Below are 20566 nucleotides of genomic sequence, written 5' to 3'. Positions count from 1 at the left end.
TTTTTATAACTTTTGCTTTCTGGTCGTTTTCCAAGATAATCTTAATTGCTTTCGGTAAAAACTGAATCAAATTATTTGGTTTTTGTGCCAAATTCGAAGCTGAAAAGGGTTTTCTAAAGTTCCCTGCAAACCAATGACTGAGGCGAATTTTGTTGCAAAATTAATTTTGTCATTTTTGGCTGAAGAGACACTATTATTGTCAGAAAAGAAAAAAATCATACAAAAATAATGGTTTTTGGGAGGTGTTGGAGGAAACCTTACTGATTTTCGGAAAACGGGAGGAATCTATTTTCGTTTTTGTCACCAATGCGATGCTGAAAAGTTTTTGTTAAATTTTTACAAAGCTATAAAGTATTTTTAAGTTTTCTGAAGTTCCCTTCAAACCGATGAATGAGGCGAATTTTCTAGCAAAATTAAATTTGTAATTTTTGCCAGAAAACACCCCATTATTGTCAGAAAGAACAAAATCATCAGGGAATAATGCTTTTTTGCGTTTCGACTTTTAGTTTTGGAGAAAACCTTAATGGTTTTCGGGAAAAAATGGGAGAAATGTATTTTAATTTTTGTCCCGAATTCGACGCTGAAAAAAGGTTTTGTAAAGTTTTTGCAAAGTTATAAATCTATCTTGTAATTTTTCGCAAAACACTCCTGCAGATCCACAGAATTTTTAAGTGAAACTCTACAAAATAGAGCGTTTTTGAGTAGAAAGTAAAGCAAAAAAAATTCAATCAAAACTATAAAACCACATTTTTTAAGAAACTCTACAGTCATCAGAGGTATGGGGGTGACGAGATTTCCAAATAATCTGGTATAAACTTTCGCTTATTCTGTTCGTTTTTTGATACAAAATTATTTGCTTTTTGTTTCGAATTCAATTCCGTTTCAAATTCGAATTCGTTCCAAATTCAAAGTTAAAAAGGGATTTCAAAACTTTTTACAAAGCGAAAAAATTTATTTCATCTTTTTGACGGAAAATACCTTAAATTTGCCAGCATTTTTAAAGTAAACCAGAAAGTTCAGCATTTATGAGAAAGAGTATCTTGGCTAAAACTGTAAAATTGTGAAATGTTGAAGAAATTTTAAAAATATTATTACTAAATGACCCCTAAAATAAATCTAAGAACAAGTACAAAAAGTCATCAATATTTTCCCGGCAACGGAACTGTGTTACTGCGCCGGTGCGTTGGGTTGGCGCACCAAGCCATTTGCGTAGCACTGCGCCAAATCCTAAAAATTCACTGAGTTACACAAGCCTACCACATATAGAGCCTACTTTGCACTACAAAACATTCCCGAATGTGAATCGCCAGCTATACTGGAGCAAAATCCAAAGCATTCAAAAATGTCTCAAAAATTGCTTCACGACTCAAAATCAACACTTTTACGCATCTAAAACGCACGTGGAATATTCGTCCCGACAGAAAAGGTATCCGAAAGTTATTTTTTTCTTTATTCCAACCACCGATGGGCCAAGTACAGACTAAGCAAACCAGCACAACAATAAATTGGAGGCCGTGCACGTACTAAATGTGCAATGAACGAAGCGGTGGATATGCGATCTGGTTTATCGTGAATGGGCGAAAAGGCATTGAAAAACTAGAGATTTTTCCAGAGCTTTTTCCATGAAATGTCCTGATAATTGACTCATTTAAATATTGGCAAATCCTGCTAGTTAATCTGTACACGCAAAATGGGTTTTTAGGTCATCAGCTGCAACAAGAACATCTGCACTTTACAAATTACGGACACAACAGGATCTCATCAATTTCCAGCTATGCAACGACTCTCTATAAGCAAAGGTATCAGCTCGGACTTCCTAAAAAATCTGTTTTCAGAATCTAAATGAATATGAATGGTGTGTTTTAGGTCATGCCTTCATTCTCGTCTTCTCGGTGTGCAGTCGTCAAAGTTTGGAGGAACTCAAGCCCATTTACGAAGTAATAAAAGAACTAAAAGGACCAGATTTAAGCCAAATCCCCATTATGCTAACAGGAAATAAATGCGACGAAAGCGCTGAGCTCAGAGAGGTAAAATGGAGCAAAAATTACAAAATTCAGTGTTGATTAAATCCTGATTTTCCTGTAGGTTTCGACCATTGATGGGCAAGCACAAGCGGCAGAATGGGGGGTGAGTTTCATGGAAACTTCAGCCAAAACCAATCACAACGTAAAACAGCTATTCCAAGAATTGCTGAATTTGGAAAAGTCCCGAAATGTGAGCCTGAACGTGGGAGGTAAAGCAAACAGTCGCGTCGCTAAAGACAAGTGTGAGATCATGTAAAACAGTAAAAAGGTTTGATTTAGTCACATTTTCCATTTTTTTCTGTTCTAACGAAGAATATCAACGCAAAGTTAAAAATCAGTCTGCGACAAGAAGCAATAAACAATTCTTTTTTGCTAAACCCAACACGTGAAATTCACGTCTTTTTACATCGCCGGATGGTTTTTCTAGTAATAGTTAATCATCGTAAATGTAAATCATTCCCCTTTATCGAAAAATATTGAATGTTGTTATGCCCCTATAGATGTTGTGGCTTAGGGGGTAGGATGTGCTTATTGTTTCGGGGATTTACCGAAAATCAACCATATAGCTTCGCATTTACCAACTTTTCATTTAGTAGAAGCTCCAATATTGAAACTTCCGTTAGATTTAAAATCGGATGTTTGATTTCCAAGCATTTCATCGAACTAGAGCCTTTCCACACACACCAAACGTTGATTCATTTCTCCTTAATCGAAACATTCCTAATTTACGAATTTCGTCACGGATAGCATATCAATAATTGTAGAATTGACATTTAGTGTTATAGATTTAGGTAATCTTAAGGCATTGCTATCTGAAAAAGTGCTTTGCGATCGATTTTACTAAACGTTATGTACCTACCTACATATCTTGAGTGAAACTTGCATATTTTTGTATTAGATTTTTTATTCATATATCCCGAAAGAGCATGTAGAATTTTGAGCAAATTTAACCGAGGCTGGGAAGTAAGGAATATATTCAAAACCATTTGACCCATTTTTTACGGTTCCCTGGTTGAATAATTCCAGTAACTTGCTCTGCACATAAATATTGATTCTTTGCTTTAAACAACAGCTTTTATTTTTTAAGAGCTAATGTAAAGAAATGGTGTAATTTACTTTGCCTATCTTTTCTGTTCTTCACAGAAGTGGCGCTTAAATCCCAAATACCCTTTTTCCATTCAACTGTTTTGCTAAAATATACCGGGTGTTTTTTAATAATAGCCCGATATTTCTCCAACTAGAGGGTGTAAAAAATTAATTTTGGGTTTTTTAAGTATTTTTATAGATAATGTCGACATTTGGACGAAACTTGGTATTTAGGGTACCATGAAGAACTTAAATTTCTGTTTGATTTTGCATTAAGAGCATTTAGAAGGCGCTACCTACAAGCCTTCCGTTTTGAAGGGTCATAACTTTTCTGTGCATGCTTGTATCTCATTTTTCGCAATAAAATCAATTCTCGTATCATTTTGACGCAAAAAGCATTCTTATCAAAACTAGCTAGAAGCAACCGTTTTCGAGATATTTTGATCTAACTAACGACGCATGTATTTTTCATTTTCTGTACGCAAAATCAAGATAAAATTTAAGTTTCCATGTTGCGAAACTCCAACTACCAAGTTTCGGTCAAATATCAACATTTAATCAAAAATCCTACTCAAAAACAACAACAAAAAATAAAAAAATTAAGTTGACTATTTTTATTTTTTGCCGTTTATCTTTAAAATTCCCGAGTAATTACCATGTATACTAACAGCCGATAAAAAAAACATTAAATATATCCCTTACTTACTAACTTTACTCAGTACTGTTTCAGACGAAACTCGTAAATTCTAAGCAACAAACCAAGTAGAACCTGCCCTTAAAGGCACAGATTTAGCTAACTAGAAAAGCCGAATTTTCCGATGCAACATCAAAACTGCATCCTCACCAAGCATATCTCAGTAAAACTTTCTAAAAAAGCGTTTTTTTGGTTTTTTCTAGTACGTAGTAGAAGTACATCGTGAAAGTGAAAAGGGCGATCCAGCACACAAAAATAAGTAGAGAAAAACAAGGATTACTTGCAAAGTTCTACCTCTTAGTCCCGGCGTGTGTGTAGATTCGAACATTATTCAAATTTTTGGTGATTTTTTCGGAAGCGAGTAATTACCAAAAATATTCATATTGTTACGAGCCTACACGGACGCCCGCTCTAAGCGGTAATGCACTTTGCAAGTAAACCTTATTTTCTAGTAAGTTTTATCACCTTTTTCACTTTGGGCATAACAAAATCGCCCTGCATATATAAATATCAGTTGAAAGTAAAGTGGACCACAAATTAAATAAATGAAGAATGAGCCAAAGCCCTTTTTCAGACCAATTTTTAAATATTAGACTGAGTGCTATATGCAAATATTGTTAGTGTTATTAATTTACAATGTTGATGGTCCAATGCTAAGCTCGATGATTCTGCAGGAAAAGCCGCATTCTGATCGAGCAATTGATTGGCTTAAATATTGTAAGTTTAAATCGTATTTGTTATATTCACGCTTTATAGTGTTCACTATATGAACTGCAATTGTGATCCGATTTATAACGTATTTATGCAACGAAGTTTGTTAAAAATGAAAATGTTAATAAATATTGGTATAGGCGATTTTAACAAAATGACTTGGGCATTTTCAAGCAAGACTCGCGTGCTTTCTGTGGCTTCTTTCGATCCAAATCAGTGAGATTAGTGGCATTTGGACCAAGATATTTCCTTATGGTAGACGTAGGCCACGCGGTTGGTAGAAATTATTAAGTTTGCTAAACCATAGATAAAAACTGTTTGTTTGGATAGAAATGGAAGCGTCTATGCCGAACCGGGGGCATTTTGGTCTTACTTGGATTTGCCTGAATGTGAAACTTTTCATACCTGAATATTAGATTTTTGCTCTCTAGGCGCTATTTTCGCTACTTCCATCAACTAAGAAATCTTGCAATTTTTCTCTGTTTACTATTTTCCACACTATCAACTAGACAGTGTTACATTTCCAATGCATCCATTGCGGGCCAAAGTCGTAAAGAAAGTGGAATTTTTGTCAAAAGGTTCAATGATTAGCAATAAAATGCTTAAATTTATTTCCATTTGCCACTATAGACCATTTTACCAGTTGCCAACAACATTTTTAACTATTGGAAAATGAACAGGGGCGGTTTTTTAAGTGTCTCGTCCCTCGTCTAATTATTCGCTTTTAATGTCCGACTGCCGACGTTTCGCAGATTTCGCACTGCCTCATCAGGATATTAGATGTCAAACCATTGTCTGTTTTATTGGAAACCGAAATTTTGTTCAACAGGAAACGCACATTTAGAATAAAATGTTGCGTAAGAAATTTGCCAAAATTAGGAAGAAAAAGAATTAAAAAATGGTCAAATTTCCCTTCATCTCCATGTGGAAGAAACAATAGTCTATTGTTAAGCGAAATTACTTATACAATTGTTCGATTGTTGCTTTTAGTGTTTTTAGCTCGTCAAAATGAAAGTAAAAACTATTTACATGAAGGAGAAACACTCGAGTCGAGTTAATTTTTTTAACACATTAGAAGTCATATTTTATAAAATTGAATAAATAAAGTATCGCCTTTTTCAAAAAAACACTTGTATCGTCTGGATTTTCTCCAACTCAAAAGGTCGATTGTATTTGGGTGGGCATTTAAAAGGTCTTTTAAATTTTTTGCTTGCGCTCAATTGGCTCAATTTTCGACATCGCTTCATATTTCAACAGACGCATTAAATTATATGTCTGTACTTAATAAAAATAATAGTTTCTGTTTTTATAAAGTTTGCAGCTTTTTTCGTTACGCTTGCAAACATTTGAAAGAGTTATTTTCCTTAACAAGTAAACCAGTGCATTAAAAAAAAGTTAAAAAGTTGCAGTTTACCAACAATTCATAAAAATTCTACGCAAAGCAAATCACACAATTGTTTGGTGAAAATTGGGAAAATTTTTCGAATCATAAGTTTTTGAGGAAAACAACTGTTTTTTTGCAGGAAAAGCGAAATATTCTATTATTTTAGGGACATTTAGGACAAATAAAATAATTTAAATGGCTTTAAATTTATCTGCCCGAATGTACAATTAAAGCTATTTTAGCTTTGAGAATTTCTAACTTCAATATTCTTTAAACTTCAAAAAAATCAACATTTCAACTGGATTTACAAGAAAACCAGCAATGGGAAAAGAAACAAATTGGATTTCTTCCTTATTTTATTTATATATAAAAAAACAATTGGACGAGTCTGCTGTTTCTTCCTCATTGTAGATTCTTCATTCTTCTAAAGTGTCATTTTTGCGTTTTTCTCGTTCATGTTTTTTGGCATAATAAGATTCATGATAAAAAAAAGTTTTTTTCACTGCGTCTTTTTTGGCGCACTTCTGCGCGTTATTTGTAGAAATTCAATAATTGTAAATATTTCGAAAACATGTACGTTTAGTACCTTTACAATATGACGAACACAATTTTGAAACAAACTGGATAAAGTCTTATTTACTCTATGGTTGGGACACCCTGTATTTTTGCAACTCTGCCCTCCAGTGGCCAGTTTTGAACTGAGTTTCTAAATTACACACTTAAAAAAATGTTTCGCCCTAAACGTTCTCGATATACACAGTGGCAAGTTTTAGTGAATTTTTATTTTTGGGCACATTTAATAGACAAATAGCAACCGGTGTGAGACACTTAAAAGAACTTCCCTCTACCTACTAGCTCTATACATATAGTGTTTCCTTAAAAATTGTTATTATATAGTGAACTTATGGAACAATTTGTATACTTGTAGATAATTTCCTTACTGTTTACTCAAAATTTGAATTTATTATTATAAACCTTATTCTTACCAACATTTTGCCTTGTTCGTTTTCAACTAGTTTATTCCTCCCTGGCGTTCGAAATTTACGAATCGACGCGGCAACGATGCCAACCAGATTATCTAGAGGTTCTCGACAGCTGTGTTCCACGGTTGAGGGTTCCACGGTTGAACCAGAATATTCGAGCGCTGCCAAAAGTGGGCGTGGCACGCCTTAGTTAGTGTCAATTTTTAGTCTTTTCAATTCAAGCTTTAATTTAAGTAGATATTTGACAAAGTTTATATCTAGATGGGGCAGTTGCAAATCACACTCATTGCATATTTATTGATTTTTGCATCCTAGTAAAGCTTATTTCCGGGAAATTATAGCCTTATATAGCCGATATATTAATACATATTTTCTTTCTTTTCTTTCTCCCAGAATATTTTTTTTGCAGGTAAACGAAAAATTTTAAAAATGTCCGAGATAATTATAACAAATTCCTTTTCCTATTACCTGAGAAAAATCCCTAGAGCTAGGGAAAGATTATCTAGTACGACATCACTGATTCGGGGTACCGCTGTTTGTCTATGCACATACTCTGTTATAGTATGTCATTGGTCTAAACGTTCAACGTCATCGGGTACGAGTTGCCATCTATTGAAAGGTTAATCTACCTAACCCAGACCCTAACCTAATAAAATGCGATTTGTTCAGTTGATTATACATCTTGAGCATATATATAAGACTAGCAGGATTAAATATGTGTTCTCAAGGAATTTCACAAGAGCAAAACGAAAAGGATACGATTTTTGCACTAAATATAATGGATTTTACTTAAAAGCCAGATTCGATTGTTATTGTTCTCTGAGTCCCGTTATTAACGCACAGAGGGCGACATCATAGGCTGACACTATGGACGTCCATTGGGGAGCCAAATGCTTCTCAAAAATCAGACAAAGATTGGCTGCCGTAGAGTTAACTAGCTTGGTGCAGTGTGTTAAAGAATAAAAATTGTTCGACAAAATTAGTGACTAATTGACCATCGATCTACTAGCAGTGGTAAGTAAATAAGGGCGTGGTTTGATTAAAACTACTTCGAAAATTAGATGAAATGCGTACTCCGGTCTACCTCCTCGGCAGATGAGCAATTTGCTCGATTTTTAAAGCGAAGATTTTGACTGAACTAGAGAGCTATGTTGCCTAGTTGCACAATTTTCCAGCAAAGCGTTGCGTTGGTCGCTTTTAATCTCCGAAGTTTCGTTTGTTCCACTGTTCAACTTATGGGTTCTTCCTTAAGAGTTTATTTTTATTTGTGGCTTTTTAAATTCGAAACGATCGAATGGGGGTTTTAACCAAGTTTTAGAACAAATTTTCCCTGTCACTAATAGCTCCATGCCTCTGGAGCAGTTTCTATTAATATTTGATCAGTAGATTTATATAAAAAAAAATTGCACAAAAAGGAATGTAAACTACAATGCACATATACAACCAATTTTGCCTCGCACGTTGCGTTAATATTAAAGTGTCAAAATTTAACACTTACTGTCCCCCACTTTTAGTGTCTGAACTTAATAAAAATATTGCAAGTTTTACACGTTATTCATCAGCTGCCTTTGATAGTGTTTTGCAGTTTACATTATGCACATACCGGGTGCCTAAAGTAAGATTGAATCTAAATTTGCCACGTTGCCGCCAGTCGCTCAATGTCTCGTGGCTCGGGACAAGCATTTTATCAATAGTTCGACGAAAAACGCCATTTAGGAAAAGGTGCTCATGTGCTTGTATCTGTCGGAGTTTCGGGTTCTTTGTAATTTTCTCTTAAAGTACCGTAAAAATAAAGCGGTGAAAAATCAAAAATATTAGCAATGAAAGTATATTTTATTCCATTTACATATAACTTTCTGTGTAGTCTGGCAACGCTGCGCAAAGTTCTGGGTAAATATGGATATTTTATTGGTTTTTAAATATTTTCTAGCAAGATTCTATGAATGATCCTCATTTTTTTTCACTCAAACTATTTTAATTTAAGTGTACTTTAAGGAAAAATGAAAAAGAGCGCAAAACCCCGACAGGCATAAAGTACATGAGCACCAAATGTTGCTAGTGCAGTGTCATTTTAAAAGTATTTTTTATTTTCCTATATATTAATACCAGTAAAATACATGGCGACTGCGACAGATCCTCACCTACTTCCTTGTTAACTCAACTGATGAGAGCTAATAGGTCTGGTGGAAGTGCTGGAAGTTACTAGAGTCTCCCAACGACTACTCTGCAGCCGACGGTGTTGCCTAGTTGCTCAATAATACCGCAAACCTTGTCCCAACCAATCCTAGTGTATATTATTATTATTTTTATCTGATTAACTTCTAGTTCTTTGTTAAGATGTATTTTTGCTTGTCGTTTTTCTCCATTACTTTCACTCTGCGGGGAAATTGAGTGTGGTTTAAACTAAATTAAGCACGTTATTTCAAGGAAATTTCCAACGATTTCATCACAGGGTTTACGAAAAACGCTCGTTTTTTAATAAAAAGCCTTCCAACTGTGTAGTGTACATTCACAATATTAGTATTGTTGCTCCCGTTTTCCGTGTATAAAAATATTAGCAAGTTGTACAAATATTGCATCAGCTTCAATTCAAAGGTAATTAAACATTTTTCGATTATTTGGAAAGCATTTGCGAGAAATGCTGCATTATTTTTCTTCCTTGAAGAGAATTCTACTTTAAAAGTAGAAAAACACGAATTTTTCTCGTATTAAAGACTTTGTTTTGGACGTATACATTTGACTCTGAAGAGGCGGCTAATTTTTGTACTCAACTGCACTCTTACCTTTAAAAATTCACGCCTTCCAACCCAAAGCAAGTAGCAATATGAAATTTTTCTGGCACTTAGAAAACATTTGGCTCTACAAATGTTTAAAGTTTTACACAAATAGCGCGGAATCCTGATTTTTACTGTGTCAAATGTGCCCCCTTTAAAAATTTACATTTTCCCATGTACCTGACCCTGAAAGTTTCATACAAATCGCCCGGAATTCCGATTTTTTAATAATGGATGGTTACTAGACTATGCTCTCTCGCATCTTCCTAACTAAAGCAAGTACGAACTACTCAGCCTGATAGTTGATAAACCGCTGAGAATTCGGGAAAAGTGAAAAGAATTATTTTTCGTCCTTTGCACAAAACATATCTTGGCTTCCTCCCCAGTCCATACCAGTGGACTTGGGGCAATTTTCTTGAATTTGATGTGCTATACCGACTATTTTGCAATGGCAGGTTTTTTTTATTTGCAGTTACATAAGGATGGATGGTTTTGCAAAGGTGCTGAATTCTCCCAAACTCCTCATTAATCGGAGCACTGGAAATACCAAAATGAAGGATGGGGTTAAGAAACGATTTTTTAAAGATCGTGGCTGTCGAAAGCGATCCAAAAGGTATTTCCTGCTCCTAAATTGATGAAATGATGATGGTTGATTGGGATTTAATGGATTGCGTTTTGTTTTCAGCTTTTCCGGTAGCGGGATTATTAATTCCAAACCAGTACCGCCAACAAAGTTTCTACTTGGCGGAAACATAAACGATCCATTAAACCTCGGCAGTCTTCAAAATGCGGACATTAATCGGGCTTTAAATACTTTTTCTCCAAAATGTTCTCCATTGCCCACGCCCCCAAGGAGAAAACTGCCGATTGAAGTAACAAACAATAACAATAATAAACCGTTATCGATTATTCAATTGTTGATATCTTCTAGGTAATCGTCTCCCCAAACACTCATGATCCCCTTCATCTAATGGACTGCGTTAATGAGAAGGATTATGAGGAACAACTGTCTTCACCAGTTAAGAAAGGTAGTATTCAGGGGATTTTCAAGCAATTTCCGAATTTTTCCGTTTTATTTTCAGGCAAAAAAAAGCGATTCAAAAAGCGGCGCACAATGTCGGCATCGGCGGAAGGTTGCGTGCCTGATCACATCGACAATATCGAAGCCAAAACACCGGAAGCCTCCATGGATTCAGCCAAAATACCTGAAGATCCCGAAAATATTAAAATTGGAGTTACTGTCGATAACCTCCAAGATAAGCCGAAGAAAAAGACAGTTACCATCAATTTGAGTAACGGTCCGAAGAAGTTTAAAAATACCATGGATAAAATCGTCAGTCCAGTTGTTCCACAACCTGGCGCCTGGCTGAAACGATCGATTTCAACCACGTTTTCCCGGCCTCCGCAAAACAAAGTCAAAGATCAAGCCATTCCACTATTCAAGGAAAAAAACAAGCGATTTCAGTATGGCAACTATAATAGGTAAGGTAGTGTTGATTTTATCAGTTCACACACGTTCATTGCTGTTGCTTTTCAGGTATTACGGATATAGAAATCCTAATAATGAAGTAGATTATAGGCTCAAAGTTTTTGGGCATCATTCGCACATTTTCGAAAATAAAGACATTTTGGATGTGGGTTGCAACATCGGCCACATTACTTTAAGTGTTGCCAGAGACTTGAACGCCCGCACTGTAACCGGTAATTGTTTCTGGGATAACTCCTAATTTGCTATTCTAACGTATTTTTTTCTATGCAGGTGTTGATATCGATCCAAAGCTAATTAGTATAGCACGAAAAAATATTAGGTATTACGTTAAAACCTCATTAAACTCACCGGCTAGAATGGAAAATGTCTCAGTTTCTAATAGAGCAACTTGTAAAAGTAATAGTGAGTTTTTTCCCATATCAATGCCTATATTATATGGACCTATTGACATTCCAGGATTCCATGATATTCAAGGCACGGACTTTCCGAAAAATGTCACTTTTAAACAGGTAAATTGCAATTTGTACATACTTTCCTGACTGTGTTTCAATTCCAAATCGTTTCGGTGTATTTTTCCACCATAATCAGTTTTTATGTGTAGCGTTGTTGCTACTTTAAGCCTTGGCATACATTTTCTGAATCGGAAAATGTATGCCAAGGCTTAAAGTAGCAACAACGCTACACATAAAAACTGATGATGGTGGGAAAATACACCGAAACGTATTTCAATTGATAAATAGAGACAATAAATGACTGAAATCCAGGAATTAATTTCGATTTGGTAAATTGCAATATATATACTCCTGGTTCAGCAGCGATTTCATCATCAACCAATGCGAATACATGCAATGTTCGTGTTTCAATCTCCCTGTTTTTTCCTTTGTTGAAAACGCCAACGGGAGGCGAATTACAAATCAGGGATGTAAAATTTAAAAAATCAAATGTTTGCAAAAAATAAATTAGTTATTTTATTAAACATTTTTTGGGAAGTAAATAATACAAAGTTAGTATGAATTAAACATTGCTGTTATCGTTATCGTTTGCCCCCTACTAACAAAATGTGATTTCTCGTTGGCAAATTTTCATAATCTGAGCGTGATGTACGAAGTACCACAGTTTCATGCAGCATTGGTTAGAAACTGTTGAGTTTTTCGAACTTTTAGGCCGTAGTGGACAAGAGGTGGTTTGCTCGGCGCAGCACCACTCTGAAGACGTAAGCCACTCATGCCACACGACGCCCTAAAAGCACGAAGATCTCATAACTCACCCAATGCCAGCCGAAGTTCTATTTCTAGTACAATCTGAACTGTATTTAGGGCGTAATACTGTACAAAATTCTGCATGACCCTGATAATACTAATACTATTGAAGAGAAGTAGGGCTTTGAAACTGTAGGTGAATACCGTTATAGTATGTAGACCATTTTTGCACATTATTTTTTAGTGTAACTACGTTCCAGAAGACGAATCTTTGCTCTGTTTAGAGCAGCCCCAATTCGATGTGATACTCTGTTTGAGCATCACGAAATGGATTCACTTGAACTGGGGCGATAAAGGTATTAAATTGACATTCCGCAGAATGTTTGAGCAATTGAGGCCGGGGGGGAAGCTAATTTTAGAGCCCCAGCACTGGGCAAGTTACAAAAGTAAACGGAACCTTACGGTATGTTTTTTTCTGTTTTGGACTACTACTATCGCACCTTAGCCACTTTCTGCATAGGTAACCTGCATGGTTCTATTCTAGCCACTCCCTATCCTATGTTGAACTTGTAGTGCTTTTAACCAGAAGCTCCTAGTTTCAGCAGCTGCTTTTTCATACACTGTAAGTTCTCAAATGTGTGTGTTTTTTTTAGGAAACCATCTATCAGAACTACAAGTCGATTGACTTCTTCCCCGATAAGTTCAGCGAATATTTGCTTTCACCCGCGGTAGGATTTGCTAAAAGTGAAATATTAGGGTATCCATACCATAAGAGCGCTGGATTTCGGCGACCCATACAGGTTAGTTGCGATTAATTAGTCTGTTTTCAATTGGTCAATGTTTGGGCGTTTTAGGTGTTTACGAAAAGTACCACGTTTCTTCCTGAGAGGAGTGAAAGATGCGAAGCAGCGCCAAGTACGGAACACGACATGCAATCGGGTAAGTTACACAAAAGTTGACTAAGAAAACCGTTTTTACGAACGTTTTTTGTTACAGACGAAGTCGATTTGGAAAGCCATATAGAGAAACATGTGTATGCAAGCTTGACGCGGTCGAATGGTCGTTTTTGCGAGGATTCTCAAGATCATTCACCGAGTTTATCTTGCCAGTCCGTTGACTACAGTAAATGTAGCCCCGATTCAACTACTGCGGACACCCCAACTGATTAGAATTATAGGAAACTCGATTTTGTACAGTGTAAATATGTTTTGATAAAAACATTTTTTTTGTAATTTCCTTTTGTAGAATCTACATATTAAAAGGACGTTCTGGTATAGCAAACATATTGTTTTATTTACTTTTCCTGTCCAATTTTCGAGTTGAAATTGAACATTTGGGTGGTTTTTTCCGATGCCTAAAGATGAAAAGCGCCATATCTTCGATACGGTTAGAAATATCCAATCAGTCGTTAGAATCTTCGCGATTGCTGAAGGAGATAAAAGCAGAAATATGAAAATATTTTGGGTCCAAGAGGTTTTGGACCAGAAAAACAAACAATGCGTTTTTCTGGTCCTTTCGTTAGCTCGCCTAAATTATGCATTAGTTAATTGATTTTTTCGTTCTTTGAAACGTGGCGACAACAAATGATAATTTTGTTAAAATTGGCTTTGATTTTGATGCCGGTGTTTTTTTTAGTTAATACGTAGATACAAAATATATTGAATTTCAAGTTTCAAAAATATTGAAAATGAATACGCATTTAAACGGCGTGGCAAAAAACACTTTGAGAAAAAATGCCTGAACATTAGCAAGTTTTGCGCTCATGTAGGTATTTATTTGGCAAAAATTTAAGATTGTGCCTTGAACTGCGCTACGAAAGGTCTCGTCTTATCCCCACCAAGCTTAAAACTAAAAAAAAACCGAAAATTCCAATGAAGAACTTTGTCAAATTGAGCAGGATTTGCAGGATTGCAGCAAATTGAGCAGACAAACATGCTCTGAGCGCGGTTAAAAAAACACTAAATCACTAGCCAAATGCGATAAATAGCAGGCTCGTTCTTCAATGATTACGCGATTGCATTTATCTGAAGACTTTATTTTTTGCGGACAGATAAAAAAATATTGCGAGCCCAAAACAGTATCTACAGCATTTTCCGCAGCCCTCAAAAATATAGCAACAATAGAAACTAGTTTATTGCCTTGCAGGATCGTCTATCACACAGGAGCAGGACAGGAGACCGATATGTAGAGGGTCGTTGTGCACATGCAAGAATTGAAATATGAAAGTTCAGCTATAAATAGTTTAAATATTCAACAGGTTCTATTTTAATCCATCACAGTGATGCCCAAGTTCTTTGTGGCCTGGTTATCGAACTTGTCCATTGTTTTGATGTCCATTAGAGCGGTCAGCGCCACAATCAGCCCCAAGCCTGCAAACATCACAAGTTTCAGCTTCAGCTGGGAGAAAACCGTTGAAAAAATACCTAAAATAGTGGTAACAAAAAGCCCAGACCAAATGGGGGCAGTTGTAAATGGGACACAATCATTAGCGTCTCCAAATTTCGGTTTTTTGGCGTCGATTTGCACTTGGAGGTCGTAGATGGTCAGCTTGGTGCCAGTGGTGGGGTCTGAAAACACCGACTGTCCATTGCAATGGTAGGAGAAATGGGCAGGAGCCAATATATTCTCATCGGTGGTCAAAGTGTAGTAGCTCGGCTTCCCTTCCGACTCCCCAGTGAGTTCCACCTTCACCGTCTGCATATACCTGAAAACGTATGTCAGTAAATCCCTCCAGTAGGGGCCTTTGGAGGTTTACCAATAGCCATTGATCCAGGAAATGCCGAATCTCAAATAGACTTTCTCCTCCGTCCCCAGAAGGACTGGGATGTTGAAGCGTTTGCTCAAAGTGATCAAACTGTTATCGGTGTTTCCCAGATATTTAACGCTGTTGTTCACCTCCAGCTTCAGCGGCTTGGATGAATACAGCAGCGCGTATTGGTTGTTCTTTTTGCTTAAATCCGTCTCGCTGATGTAGATAACTGGACCTGTAAAAGACGAGTAATTAACCAGTAGTTAAAGTAGTTTTCTTAAGCATCCTGCCTTTGACTTCCGCCTGCGTTCTGTTGGTTGCTTCTTGATCATCCGCAGCCCTTTTGCTCCTTATTCGGGGGTAGGTGACGTCGAGGACGCACAAAAAGTCCGTGGCATTTCCCACTTTCTCCTTAATCTTCAGTTGGGTGGTGATCCCATTGCAATCGTCCAATAGGGACAGTTCTAAAACATCCACTAAGTGCTTTGGGTGGCTTTCTTTATCCATTGTCCCTACCTGTAGCGTTGGCTGTTGCAATGTTTCCATTCGGATTATAGGAGGAGTGGTAGGGCTCAATCACTTCCCGCAGGTTTTTAGGAATAGGGGCCGTGCTAGTCTTCAAAGCCACCCTAAACAAAAACACATTCTTTACCTCTAGTTTGGAGGCGAGTTTCTCCAGGTCGTCATCGTCAAACGGTAGCAAAGGCGACACTTCCACTCTCTTGTTACTCCAGACAATTATCGCAGCATTTAGGGAAAGGATTTTGAGGAAAACGCATAAAGCGGTGCGTTTGATATGCATTTTCCTTGTGCGGGCGAAATTTCCTGCGCACGCCACTAGAAATCAATATTTCCACCGGGAAAGCCACCCCCGTTTTCTTTAATATCAGGCGGGGATTTTGAAGCTCAAATGGCAAAACCAGCGAAAACTTGTCAAGTTCTGGCAGGTTGTCTCATTTATCTTGGAAGTTGTCATATGATATTGTTTTCCACTGCCAGGGACAAACAATCGGGTTTCAACTGCATTTAGCTTGGAAAACGGAAAACTTGGCTTTCCCAAACCAATAATTACTTGGGGTTTTATATAATTTAGTAAACTGTATTGATTGATTGATTTGAATCGAAATAGTACAATTTAATGAGATAATGCAGGGCTTCATTGGCTCAAATGGTATTTTTCTCCGTGTTGTTTAACAAAGAAAAACGTGGAGTGTCCAGTAAACTCATGTGTGATTTTTCATGGCTATCAAGTTGTAAGCTATCAAAAGCACGTCAAATCTTGTCAGTTCCTGTCAGTTTAATGGCGGATTTGAACATACTCTGCGCGAAAGGTGATAAAATAGCAGGTTTTTTTGAGTTTCAGGTTGAAACTTGAAGGGTTTTTGCAGACGTAGTCTTTTTTTAGTGGTTTGTTATATTTTCTTTGTTGGGAACACGATTATAGCAGAGAAAACGCGTTTTTTTAATCAGAAGTTTTTGACGTTTGCTGTCATTGTGTGTGGGTCTCCTTGGCATACGCCAACTAACAACCTAAACTCGTGATTGGAAGAATCGATTTAAATAACTCGAATTATCTCGGAAAATATCTCGCATTATGAATAGGATAACAGGTAATCGTATCTAATGCAGTCTTCTCATTCGAAGTAAATACGAGCAATTTTTTCGAAAAACATTCTGTTTAGGAAAAAGAGTAGAAATACCAGCTTCTGAAAATGGCTTCTTATTTTTTTGCTTAATTCTTATTGCATCTGCGTTTGATATCAGTAATTTCCTACTTGACCTCTCGAGTTATTAATTCGAAATGTTTGCGTTGGAAAAATGTCTAGTTTCAAATTGTTCTCTGATGTTAAAATAAGAAAAATTCAACGTCAAAAGAGGTTTCAATTTCAAACATTTTTCAGGCTCGGAACGATCCGGGTTAATGACAAGATCAAACAGGAGTTTTTTAAAGAAAATAATTGAGTGATTTTTGTTTCGTTTACCGGCAGCAAAAGCCACAAACATCACGGGAAGATTATTGCGAAACATTTTTTCGATGCGAAACAATTCGAATTAATTTAACTCGAGAGGTGAAGTTAAATGATCCAGCACGAGAATTTTTTTAATGACAGAAACTCGGTTATTGCGCTTTAGCAAAAACTGAAAAACAAATCAATCATCAAAATGAAACAAAATAATTAAAATTTAAGAAAAACAGTAGAGAAAGCAAAATTTGATGCAAGGCAGACGCAAAAGTAAATATTTTCTGGAAGAAAATGATCGAATAATTCGGGTTATTTCATTCGATTCTTCCCATGTATGGACATTTACAGTGGATATTTTCTATACTTAAGTCTTCTGTTTTCTACGTATATAAATTGAAAGCTGATTTCGATTTTCTATGGTAATTACTGAAGAAAACTTCCATTTTTCTAAACCTCAGACAAGATCTTGCATTTTAGTTTGAAATCAGAACTTTTGCTCGACTTTTTCATAAAAAATCTGTCCTGATATCAAGCGACAAAAGACGTAAAAGCTGTATGAAAACTTTATCAATGTCAGTCTGTTAACTGTTCAAAACATTTTTCTTCTTCCGGATAAAAGCAATCGAATTTCTTTAACTGCATTAAGCTGCGGCAAAAAGAGAATTTATCCATGCCGAGCCCATAATGACCTGGATCTTATATAATTCAGTAAACTGTATTGATTGATTGTTTTGAATGGAAATTGAGTGGAATTTAATCTGGTTATTCATAGCTTGAATGATCGCACTTATAAAAAAATATATTTTTTATGTACTTGGGTTATTCCCTTGGGGACCTTTGAATAATTATTGACAAAGTTTCCCACTAAATAAAATGCCTGAAAATTTGACGAAGAGTCTTCCGACTTCATGAAAAAGTTTTAAGTCCGTATATTGATGTTGTGCTGACAAAGTTAGTCAAACTACAACTTCTACAGCGTCAGCTAATGTAAAAGTTTAAGAAATTTCAACAGTGATAAAGACGGAAATTAGATGGAAAATTGTCAGGCGCAGCTAGATTTACATCCGGCTTTATGGCTGAAATGAGATTACATTGCTTCCCTTGCAAGTTTAATTGGGTTTATCCCACTTTCCTTTCAATGTGCAAATATGGCCTTTGAGGCCGTTTTCCTGAGAGAAATTGCTTGATGGAGTTTTTACCAGCTCAAAATTTCTGATTAAAATAACAATAATGCGACGCTCGATGGGGCTGTAAAGTAGAATTGTGGTCTGTTTTCATGCAAAAGTTGCAGGTTTTTAGATTAGTCTTGCCAAATTACTAGATACTGAAGTATTTATTACTAATCGAGACTGGAACGCGTCTAGAGAAAAAAATGAAGAGGTGATTTGTAAATTGCAGGTTTTGGTAGAACCGGCCAAAATGAGATTGGCATAGACATCTTCTTCTAAACAGTCTTTTTTACGATAATCCGTGCTTGGAAATTTGAATCGCAGTTTTTTTGCAGGAACAGCGTTTGCAGTTTTATCTCAACAAGCGCCACTTTTCTGAATGTTTTTTTAAGCCAAAGTGTCCTCTAACTAGGGCGGTTATAAGCAAAAACATACAAGGAAAGCTTTTGTTGTTCTATAGGTTTCTTAAGGTTTTTATAGCAGAAAGACTGAGAGTTTGCTTTCCAAACATGGCTTATGGTAAAGACGACTGTTTAAAGTAATATTTTCCACATCCACAGTCCGTGCAAATTTTAACACTTTCAGCAGAAACCTCAAAAAAACTTTCTAGACGTACCCCGTTTCTGGTCTGAAATTCTCTCTCTGGTCAGAAGACACTTTGGAGTCAAAAAGTTTCCAAAATTGAGCGCAATTGACCAAAATGAGCTTGCATTGGAAAATCAGATTTTAAGCTGTCTATTTTGCGATATGCAATGTTTGAAACCCGCTAAAAACGTCGATTTTTAATGATTTTTTACGCCAAAGTTAATTCTGACCAGGAGAATTTTAATGAAAACGCATTTGATGTTCGGCAAGTTTTTGAGGTTTCTGTTAAACTGCCTAAGACTTAGTGAAAGACTTAGTGAAACCTTGTGTTCATGCAATGAGCAACACCCTGTAGAGCTATTGATTGGGTTGCTCAACAAAATAAACTTTACATGGCCAAATTTGCCCCAACTTTGCAACTGGATAAATTCGGATTGTTGTAATCGATTTGCTTTCTGTTTGAAGTTTTCTTTGGTCCAATTTTTTCAAAATTCAAATTTCAGCAAAAATTCGGTAGTTCACATAAAATTTATACCGGGTGGACATTGCATTAGGGCAACTGTATGCAAGTGTGGCGTTCTCCCAGGTGAACAAAAAATATTTTCGGGACGGATTTTTTTTAAATACACGTGATATCTGGAGACAATTTTTGATTTTTTTGGCTATCTTCTGAATTTACAGGGTGGTCTCAATTTTTTTTTCCATTTTGCGGATATAAGCTTTTCCTCCTGGATCGATTTTTCTCTGTGATACCGGCAGACGCACAATTAAAGTGAAATTTATCTTCAAACACTCGCTTATTTACGCCACTCTGTAAATTGAAATTTTTCTCCTAAGTTGTCTGCGAAACTTTAACTTCATCAAGATTTTTGATAATTGATCCAAGAGAAAGTATGTAATTACTGCAAGACCAAAAAGAATAATTTTTTGAGATCACCCTGTAAAAAAACGGACAAGTGAAAAATTCAGAAGATATGAGATCCACATTTACAACTTCGGTGTTGAAATCCGGAAAACCGGCGTTTTGTTCAACTAGGAGCAAGACTGAGTTTCAGACAATGTGCATTGCTTGGTTTTCCGCCCTGCAGAAACTTTACCTGAAGAACTTAATTTTTGGAAAAACACATACGCACAGCACAAGAATTAAGCTCAATAACGCTTCAAACAGAGTTCAAATCACTGTCGCCAATCAGAATTTATTTGCATGCAAAATTAGGCCAAATTTAGACGAAAAACGATGAATTTTTTAAGCATTCTCTCACCAGATCCAGTAGCTACAATTTACCCATTCCAACTAATTCTGTAGCTGTATAGAAAAAAACAATCAAACAAATAGCGTGTTGTTTGTACATCATTCTAGAGAGAAGTAAATGGCCTTTGTAGAAAGTGAACCATCGATAAGGAAATGCTGGCAGTTTTCTCAAAAAATGCTTGAATTCAAGAAGTTTTAGATTTGCATGGTTTTTTTTGAGTTGCAAAATCCACTTGAACATGACGCTGCTTTTTTTCGAGGTTTCTCAAGAACAATTTGAGCCACAGAATTCGTTTTGGCATCGTTGGATAGACAATTGAAAACTCGATTCAGTCGTAACAATGAGAGTTAGCAAATTCGAATAGTTTTGACCCAGAAAGCCAAATTTGAATATCACACACTTGGGTGCAAGATTATGCCAAAATTTCATGTTTTCCGTCCCATTTTTGCTCATTTCTCGGAGGCAAAATGAGCAAGAACGCTCATGTGTACATCATTCTAGA

General features: G+C 36.2%; 3 protein-coding genes across 8 annotated transcripts in view; 2 read left to right on the top strand and 1 right to left on the bottom strand.

The window, feature by feature from the left end:
• LOC109546624 (GTP-binding protein Di-Ras2) overlaps window positions 1-6888 on the top strand; it is an 8870-nt gene extending 1982 nt beyond the window's left edge. Inside the window, exons 3-5 of the mRNA XM_019917641.2 lie at window positions 1703-1799; window positions 1867-2027; window positions 2086-6888. Coding sequence (XP_019773200.1) covers window positions 1703-1799; window positions 1867-2027; window positions 2086-2280 — 453 coding nt within the window. The 3' untranslated portion in view covers window positions 2281-6888. The remainder of the gene's footprint in view (window positions 1-1702; window positions 1800-1866; window positions 2028-2085) is intronic.
• An 832-nt stretch (window positions 6889-7720) lies between these two features.
• LOC109546619 (7SK snRNA methylphosphate capping enzyme bin3) lies at window positions 7721-13625 on the top strand. 6 transcript variants are annotated; one of them, XM_019917634.2, is made up of 12 exons: window positions 7724-7896; window positions 10129-10269; window positions 10342-10528; window positions 10588-10684; window positions 10739-11138; window positions 11194-11357; window positions 11416-11541; window positions 11602-11654; window positions 12589-12807; window positions 12998-13144; window positions 13199-13283; window positions 13341-13625. In XM_019917634.2, the coding sequence occupies exons 2-12, from the start codon at window positions 10139-10141 to the stop codon at window positions 13511-13513; spliced, it is 1782 nt and encodes a 593-aa protein (XP_019773193.1). In that variant the 5' UTR covers window positions 7724-7896; window positions 10129-10138; the 3' UTR covers window positions 13514-13625. The 6 variants fall into 6 exon arrangements, 4 of the variants coding, with proteins under 4 accessions (XP_019773191.1, XP_019773193.1, XP_019773192.1 ...); XM_019917633.2 differs by having other exon boundaries at window positions 11416-11547; XR_007281539.1 differs by having other exon boundaries at window positions 7721-7896; window positions 11416-11654; window positions 12889-13144.
• Window positions 13626-14358: 733 nt separating this feature from the next.
• On the bottom strand, window positions 14359-16092 carry LOC109546637 (V-type proton ATPase subunit S1). Its single transcript, XM_019917668.2, has 5 exons — window positions 15610-16092; window positions 15384-15557; window positions 15100-15328; window positions 14768-15048; window positions 14359-14713 (listed from the first exon to the last, which is right to left on the bottom strand). The coding sequence occupies exons 1-5, from the start codon at window positions 15893-15895 to the stop codon at window positions 14610-14612; spliced, it is 1074 nt and encodes a 357-aa protein (XP_019773227.2). The 5' UTR covers window positions 15896-16092; the 3' UTR covers window positions 14359-14609.
• Between the last annotated feature and the right edge of the window lie 4474 nt (window positions 16093-20566).

The sequence above is a fragment of the Dendroctonus ponderosae genome, unplaced genomic scaffold (genome assembly GCF_020466585.1).
Source record: "Dendroctonus ponderosae isolate FM_Combo_2020 unplaced genomic scaffold, Dpon_F_20191213v2 Dpon_F_20191213_5, whole genome shotgun sequence".
Classification (NCBI taxonomy): Eukaryota; Metazoa; Arthropoda; class Insecta; order Coleoptera; family Curculionidae; genus Dendroctonus; species Dendroctonus ponderosae.
The sequence above is the reverse complement of the archived record's forward strand: the minus strand, read 5'-3'. Positions and strand labels throughout refer to the sequence as shown.

Bases quoted from the DNA above. Each gene is read 5' to 3' on its own strand.
- LOC109546619 (XM_019917632.2), top strand. From the start codon at position 10,139: ATGGATGGTTTTGCAAAGGTGCTGAATTCTCCCAAACTCCTCATTAAT. The intron at 10,270-10,341 runs GTATTTCCTGCT...TTTTGTTTTCAG, and splicing joins TGTCGAAAGCGATCCAAAAG to CTTTTCCGGTAGCGGGATTA. The intron at 13,284-13,340 runs GTAAGTTACACA...TTTTTGTTACAG, and splicing joins GGAACACGACATGCAATCGG to ACGAAGTCGATTTGGAAAGC.
- LOC109546637 (XM_019917668.2), bottom strand. From the start codon at position 15,895: ATGCATATCAAACGCACCGCTTTATGCGTTTTCCTCAAAATCCTTTCC. The intron at 15,558-15,609 runs GTAGGGACAATG...TGGATGTTTTAG, and splicing joins TGCAACAGCCAACGCTACAG to AACTGTCCCTATTGGACGAT. The intron at 15,329-15,383 runs GCAGGATGCTTA...CGTCTTTTACAG, and splicing joins AACGCAGGCGGAAGTCAAAG to GTCCAGTTATCTACATCAGC.